General features: G+C 41.4%; 1 protein-coding gene across 1 annotated transcript; it reads left to right on the forward strand.

The window, feature by feature from the left end:
- Positions 1 to 450: 450 nt before the first annotated feature.
- LOC306861816 (uncharacterized protein) lies at positions 451 to 8,301 on the forward strand (the record flags this gene model as incomplete). The annotated part of the gene is made up of 11 exons (XM_079404304.1): positions 451 to 656; positions 1,185 to 1,271; positions 1,372 to 1,530; positions 2,215 to 2,352; positions 3,077 to 3,160; positions 3,605 to 4,095; positions 4,215 to 4,542; positions 4,663 to 5,464; positions 5,566 to 5,775; positions 6,348 to 6,754; positions 7,081 to 8,301. The coding sequence occupies exons 1-11, from the start codon at positions 504 to 506 to the stop codon at positions 8,299 to 8,301; spliced, it is 4,080 nt and encodes a 1,359-aa protein (XP_079260430.1). The 5' UTR covers positions 451 to 503.
- Positions 8,302 to 8,544: the final 243 nt, after the last annotated feature.

Genomic DNA, 8,544 nt, shown 5'->3' on the forward strand with positions numbered 1-8,544 from the left:
TGTCAAGCAATGTTGAACTGCACAGCCAATCGCGTCGAAGCGCTATAACATTTGGGCCAATCGCATCGAAGCGCTATAACATTTCCAGCCAATCAAAAAGCGCGATTCTTAACATTTTCTTAACATTCGTGACATTTGACCAATCAGAGTACACGGGGATGTCGACGGCGCGTTGCCGCGCATCACCGCTAGGTGGAGGGGTCAGCGCTTCTAGTCAGGTGTCAATCAAATTGCCGAACCGCGCCGAAGGTGTACGAAAGAATGGCATAATCCTCAGGGGGCGTGTCAAAGGTCAAAAAAGTTCAGTACCGAAGTTCATGACCAGCGAGCATCATCGCCGCGCGGAGATCAGCATCATTTCACGGAGGACATCACTTTTGTTGATCAAATACAGCGGATTACGACAGGTAAGAGATTATCATCTAATTGCATTTTTTTTTTTTTTAATTAGCGTGTCGTTTTTAATTATTCTTTCAAAACTGTTTCATCGAACTCGAGGAAAAATGTCTGGCAAACAATACAAATCGCATAAAGCGATGTCGGACGCTGAATGGATTTCGCGTCTTAAAAAGTTTGCCAGAACAGGAATTTGGCCATCAAATGAGGGTAACAGGCCAGCTCCTCGACAGAAGAAGTGGTTCCAGATTTATCAAAGGGTGAGTGAGTGTTTGTTACCTTTGCATGACTGAGAAATAAAAAAAGACTGTTTGTTGACTTGCATAATCGAACATTATTAGTATCTTTGTTTAATGTATTTGCATAACAGAACAACACACAAGGCTTCAGTACAAACATGTACCTGATCCCATTCATTAGAGCAATGCAATGTGATGGCTTACACCACTGTAAACCAGGTGTCATAATTGTTTATAGACATTTATGTAGATAATGTTGCAGGTATTTTGAGATTTATGTTCATGAAAAGCTACAGGAAAGATGTTTGTGTACTGGGAAATTCAGAGATTTGAGAAGGTGGGGGAAGGGATGGTGAATGAATGATGGTGGTTTGAAGGTGTGAAATGTTCCTCTCTTGTTTGTCTCTCCTTTAAAGAAAGATGCCAGCTGTAACATTATATATAAAATAAATAGTGACTCATGTCCTAGAAATGAATGTATTAATTATGAATGTAATGCTCTTTTAAGGGACTCACTTGTATGCATTACATTTGTTATAATGCTTACAGATTGAGAAATGTCCGATGCAGTCTCGTGGCCAGACAACCTTGCTTGGAGGTGTGCTGAAATGCATCTGTGGTTTTCACACTCCAAAGGTAACATTACTGTAGCAAGTATTTTTTGTTAGTATTATTTACTGAAATAGTTTTCTTTAAGAATTGTTATATGTATTTTTTTTTTTTTGGTTGTCTTAAGCACCCCACTGTCTCTACTGGACCAGCAGAAAGGGCGGTGGAACAAACTGCTGCTGCTGGAACAGCAAAGAAGGCCATGGGGACAAATCAGCCTGGCACCCCGCCCCAGCCCCAGCCTACTGCACCCGTGGCAAAAATAGTTGCACCACAGTTGTCAATGGTAAGAATTACAATTTAATTTTTTTAAAGCATTGAAGTATGTGTTCAGTTCAAATTCGAGGAAGTACAGAAAGTAAGAATAAAAAAAAGAAAAAGCAAGAAAACTATGAGAGGGTGGCTTAGACCTGCTAATTTTCACACCTTTTGTACAATGGGGGCAGTTGCTGTCTGCTGATTGGTCGGTTTGAATGTCTCAGATTTGGTTTAAGTCACATGGTCAAGGATAAAAGAGAAATGTAACCTGTGTGCTTTCTCTCTTTCATCTCTGGGCTCTACTCTTGGATTGCCCTCTTCCTCTCTAACTGAGCTCTGCCTGGGTTGAAGGTCGCTGAGCTAGACTCATGTCCCTCATGGCATCTCTCTCTGTACTTCTCATGTGGTAAAGCTACATTTTCTCTTTTTCATTCTCTATCTCAGGTAACATTCCACATACACACTGGCTATTATTAATTGTACACGTTAATTATTCCATCATGCAAATACTTTGTAGCTATTTCAAGAGTAACCTAAGTCAGTGCTGCTAATAAATCATTCTGCTTATGGACTACATTTCCGTTCTGAAAGAAGTGTTTTTACCTGAAGGCTGCATTTACTTAAAATAGTAATATTTATATAAATAGTAATAAATGCTATTATCACACATTCTGTCTTCTCACTGAAATGTCAATTTTTTGCCCCTTTTTAGTTTACCAAACCAAGATTTACTGGCTCTCACATTGCTGCAGCAAAGCCAAATCTTAGTGTGGCCAGGAGACCTTCTCAGGTTCAAGTCCAGCCCAGCGCAGCAGTGTCTAGTGCCTCAGTACCAAGCACCACCGTCTCTGTAAGTACTAACATAATCAACATTGTATTTTATGAAGACACATTTCATGTTCCATTCTATCTAAATGATTAAACTTTTTAAAAATATCTTTAATACCAGAAGACCATATTTTAATAAAGGAAAAAGCAATATTATGTAGAATAAATAGATTTCATACAAACTACCATTCAAAAGTTTTTTTTAAAGAAATTGATAGTTTTATTGAACAAGGAGGCATTAAATTGGTCAAAAATCTCAGTAAAGACATTTAATGTTACATAAGATTTCTATTCAATACATAATGTTACAAAGGATTTCTATTTTGAAAAAATGCTGTTAATTCTGAAAACACCTCTGTAATGCAGTTTTATTAAGCATCAGCCATTTTCACATTTTCAACTAATAGTAAAAAATGTTTATGTTCAAGACAATGATTTCTGAAGGATCATATAACACTGAAGACTGGAGTAATGATGCTGAAAATTTGTTCTTGCCACCATAGAAATAAATTACATTTCACAATTTTAAATTGTAGTAATGTTTCACAATTTAACAATTTTTTATATTTGTTACTGTTTTTACTGTATTTTTGATCAAATGCAACCTTGGTGAGCAGAATAGGTTTCTTTTATAAACATTTGGACCCCAAACTTTTAAACTGTAGTATATGATTTAATCTAGGATGAGTTAAAGTTATTATGTTATATTTACAAAATCTATTATATTTCACTTCATGATTGTACAGACACTAGATCCTCAAGTTCCAGCCCCTGTCCCCAGAGCCACTGCAGATGTGTCCAGTCCTGCACAGCCATGCAGTATTGTCTCAGTAAGTAATTTCTTATTCTGTTGGTCTAAAAATTTAGTAAATCAGCTGTCGCCAGAAATCTACAGTCAAAATATTATCATAATGTAAATTGAGTTGACTTGATACTAATTTACTAATTATAAACAATGTGTAGAAGTTAACATATTCATGTGTCAAAATAAAGAGAGATTGTTTGAAAAATTACAGAAAATAATATTATTTTATATATTAAACAGGATTTCAGAATATAATTTTTTTTGTTCCTTTTTTGGATGACAGCATTGGATAATATAAAGTTATCAGTTTCATTGTCATACTAATCACTGTAATACCATTGAAGGTATTCAAGTAAAAACTATAATTACAATGATAATTTTATGTGAAAGAAGTGATGGATTAAAATAAAATGCTTATTAAATAAATTGCCTTCCTTGACTAAATGTTTTGTCTTTTTTTCCTTAACAGACAGCTCCTTCTGGGTCATTATTGCAAGCTCCATCTGTAGTTCCACTTCCTCGTTTGTGGTCGGAGACCTTGCCACCAGAGGATCACAAGTGGATTGGCAAAAGGCTTTTCAAAATGGGATCCAAGGGAAAGCCAGAGCTTCGTGATAACCTCCAGCTCTGGTATTACCCACCACAGCCAGCACTTATCTATAATCAGGCTCCAGCTCCAGACAGATTCTTTTGTCATTCTCTTCTGCTGTGGATGCCATACAAGCTGTGGAGGGTAAAGATTCTCTGTCCCAATCCTGCCTGCGGACAACATCAGCTGACAGGAGGCGGTCTGCACAAAAGAGCCCGGCAGGTTCTAGACATTGACAGAACATATAACATGGTCACAGAAACCCTCATCTGTACCAAGTGTAGAGCCTCGCATGTGTCCTGGAGTCATGCCGTCCTGCAACAGCTAGATCTGGGCCATCGTTCTGAGTTTCAGGTCATCCTCACAAGGAAGTAAGTACACTTTCATTCCTCATCCAGTTGTTAGCCCATCATCACATATATATGCAAATACTAATATCAAAAATCAAATATCTAAAATATATGAATGTGTGGATTTCGCTTTTCCTAAGGTATGCCTGTGATATGCGGGTCATCCGGCTCCTGCGTGAGCGTGGCTTAGGCAACAGCCCCACGCGGGTGATCAAGCAGCTGCGTGAAAACCACAGCGAGCAGTGGCTTCATCGTCTGGCCCGGTACACCACCCAATGTGTTGACTTCCTCAATCAACCCGGGGTGATGCCGGTAAAGTTCCAGGAGCCCCCAGAGCCTACAGTGGTCCCAAGCTGCAAGTGGCTGCTCACTGTTTACAGCCAAGACATCCTGACAAGGCTGGATGAAATCCATGCAAGGATAACATCCACTTATGGCTCTGTCTTGAAGATGGATTCCACTAAAAAGGTTAGTTGTGGATTTTTGTTTATTAATGCTGTTGTTTATATACATCACTGTATCTGTATTTTACATGGTGTGATGTTTGATTACATTTACAGCGTAACTTCATATCATCTCTTATTACAGATCACCAAGAAGCTGGCTGGGACAGCGAGGGGAACGGGACACTGGCTTACCTCTGTTGGCAACGAGTTTGGTCAGGTGCTCATAAGTGTGCTGACAGCCCAGGAAGGAGCAGGACTGGACATGATGGTAGACGGTCTGGTGAAAAGATACCAGCAGGCTGGTGTGGATCCACCTGCTGTGTTGTACGTGGACTGTGGGTGCTGCACCGAGGTGGGCGAGACCAAGCTGAAAACCAGATTCAGAGGCTGGCCAGATCTCGTGATACGCTTGGACATCTGGCATTTTATGCGCAGGATTGCCCTGGGGTGTACAACTGATGCCCATCAGCTGTACCCGATCTTCATGTCACGGCTATCAGCGTGCATCTTTGAATGGGATGCGGCTGATGTCTCTATGCTTCGCAAAGCAAAGAGAGAGCTGTTGATGTCCCAGGGTTGGCCTGCACTGACAGATGAAGATGTGAGCAAGCATCTGACCAGGGAGGAGCTGGCTCTACATTGCCGGAGGAGGACCTGTGGAGAGGAGACTACCATCCTTCTCCTTGAAAGACTGCTTGCAGAGCTCCTGAGCAGCAAGGGCAACGACTCCCTGGGTGTTTCTCTTCTGGACCGAGAAAGGATGGAGCACATCTGGAGTGTCCAGAAGAAGCACGTTAAGTGTATCCAAGACCCCCCTGGTGTTGCGCTCTATACAGAGACAGGGAGCTTAACCAAGGGAGGTGTGCTTCTGAAGACATACAGATGTGCCAGAGGCTCCACTTCTCTCGAATCCTTTCATTTACACCTGAACCGTTTCATCCCAGGTACATCTTTGTCACACACACTGCGCATATGTACAGAAAGAACATTAAGTGTCTTTGTGTGTTTATTTAACACTCCCTAAAACTGTTGTGTCTGTTTACAGGGACCAGTGCAAACAGTCTGAACTTTCAGATTTATTTGCTGGAGGGTCTACACAGGTGGAACCAGGATCGGGAGGCGGCTTCCCTGTCATCGGAGCCATCAGCTTTACGCAGCTACACAGGAGAACTTGTTCACTGTGTTAACAGCAATTATGAAAAGCTGTTTGGGAGGAAAGTGGTCCCCATGTTTTGTCCCCCTGCACGTTACACCGGTAAGAGAATTTATTATTGTTAATTAACTTGCAATTCAATAATCTCAGTCGATATTTTATATTTAAGCCTATAAAGTCAGCATGATCAACTTTTTCTTGAAACATGCCCTCTGTCATCTGATTAATATTTTCTATCAAGTAAAAGGCCTTTCAGTATAATTGTACAAATGTCTACCTTTAGCTCATACTTAACGTGTCATTTTGCTGTGAAATCTTTATTATTAGAAAGTAATTATTAGTAACATTTGGTGACATTTACTGTACTGAAGCAACTTTACTTAGGTTTACTTGATTAGAAAAACCAAGTTACATGTAAGTATCAAATATGCTCATCAGGTTTTTGAGGAACATTTATTTGTATGTCTCTCAGTCATCATTGTATTGCATTGCATTATATGTTTTGCCCCCACAGTTATAGGTTTCTGGCCTCTGAATAATTTTTTTTTTCTCCTCGACTATGAGCTACATGTTTTCACACTATTACACTATATGAGCTACTACAAATGCCTTATGTATCAAATATGATACACAACAATTTTATTTCATCCGTTTGTTTATTGTTTTTATTCCAGGTGAGCTCATTGGAGTGCAGTATCTGTTCCAGCAGACTGGTCAGGCACTGCAGGACATGAACCCAGACTCTGAGGAGACTGCAGAACTCATCGAGGACCTTAATGTGGAGGAACGAGATGAAGATGAGGGCTTCTGTGACATCAGCGAGGATCACACCATTGCTGATCCAGAGGTTGTTCTGTCACCACCCTCCTCCACACTGACACTGGCTTCTTCCACCCTGGTCACCAGCAGTGACACGGCTGTACTGGGCTCCACATCCCCTTCACTGGTCCCTGGCCCCACACTGTCTCCTTCATCACCTGGACCCTCAGGGACTGCTGTCTCACCTGTTCCCTCTGAAACGTCTGTTTCACCACTCCCCTCAGAGCCAGAGGATGCTGGTCAGGATGATGATGAAGAGACGGTAAGTGCCATTCCTCTGTATTTCTTTCAAATAAACTAGAATAATTCAAACAAGGATGGACCAACATCTACTGCTTTAAATCCAAACTTTGCTCAGATTTTCAACTAAAGTCATTAGTAGGCAACAAAGATGCATTGAGTCAAATCTCAAGTTTTATTTTGTTAGTGCTTTGTACTATACAGAATGTGTTTAACAGCTTCACATTGATAAACAGGAAAATAACAGAATCAATGGAACTAATTATGGAACTATGCATCAAAGAAATGTGATTATATTTTAAATTAAATTAAATATAAATTATATTTTGTGCTTGTGTTTTCGAAAAGGCTGTTGACTACCAAAATGTCCCGGGATATCAACATGTGGACAGGCTGTCAGAATATCTGGTGGAGCTCCGGGGTTACACAGCCCTCAGCCTGACCAATCAGGAAGCCAACACCATAATTGCACTTTGGCAGAACCTGGATGACCGAGACAAGCAACGGGTGGTGTATGCAGCTCGACACCAGAAGAGACTGCTGAGTGGACGCTTCAGAGTACCAAAGACGCCCACTAAAACCCCTGGAGTAGAGAGCACTACCAGAAGTGTGCTGGGTGCAAGCAGCGCACCTGCTCAGTGGCCTGACTGTTGCCGTCTGGTGGAGACCATCTTCATCAGGCTTTGCACTATTCACCCAAGCCCCAAAAGAAAAGGCAAGGGATCACTGTCGAGATGGTCTCTGATCCTCCAAGACTACAGAAGGATAAGGCAGCTTGTACTGGGCAACAGCTTGGTGATGGGAGGAACCTCAATGCAGCTGGTGGAGGTTAACCAGAACACCCTGATTCAGTGGTACAACAACAGACAGAAAAAGCAGGAGCTGTCTGTGCTGCTTCAGGGCATTCAGTTGCCTCAGACCCTCCCTGAAGCTCAGGAACCTCTCCAGGCTGCCAAACGCCCACGGATTGAGCCAGAACAACCAGCGGAGCAGCACCAGTACAAGCTACCAGAGAGTACAGCAGGTCAGGCAAAGCAGAGGCAGACTTCTACTGGACGACCCCCTCTAAGACCCAAGGCACCAGCACAGAGTCCTATGTTGGTTACGCCATCAGCACCTGGAGCATCAGCGCAGATGGTACCCAACATACTTATACCAGCAGCACCATGTTTTCAGGGTGTGCCGATGCTTCAGGGTGTGCCAGTGTTCCAGGGTCTGCAAATGGTTCAAAGACTCCCGATGGTCCAGGGAATGCCAGTGGTTCATGGTATGCCGATGCTTCAGGGAATCCCAATGGTTCAGGGGATGTCAATGATACAGCCACAGTTACAGCCTACAGTTGTGCATGGCACCAGTTTACAACCTGCTACACCAGCTGCCAGCCCCCAAGCCATGCCCAAGAGACCCTACAAGAGAACTGTAGAGGCAAACACTTGCAAGAAGTGCGGGCAGTTCAAAACAAGTGCAACGGGACATAGCCAGTACAGGGGCCGGGTGTACTGCCCACAGACTGAGACTGTTACAAAAGAACAGTGGTTAGAGGAAATGCGGCGAACCGTTCCCAAATAATGTATATATTTGTATTTATTGTAGTGTTGTATATAGTTGTTTAAATATAGTTCACTATTGTTAATGTTTGTGTTGAACATTATTTAACTTTGTTTTTTAAACATTAATATTTTTTTAACTTTTTATTTACTGTTTTTAAACCCTTTTCATTTAACTTATTTAGTGTTTTTGAAAACTTGATATTTACCGTTTTATTTACCTTTTAATTTACTGTTTGAAAACTTATTTAATATTCATTACTGT

The sequence above is a fragment of the Barbus barbus genome (genome assembly GCF_936440315.1).
Source record: "Barbus barbus genome assembly, chromosome: 42".
NCBI lineage: Eukaryota > Metazoa > Chordata > Actinopteri > Cypriniformes > Cyprinidae > Barbus > Barbus barbus.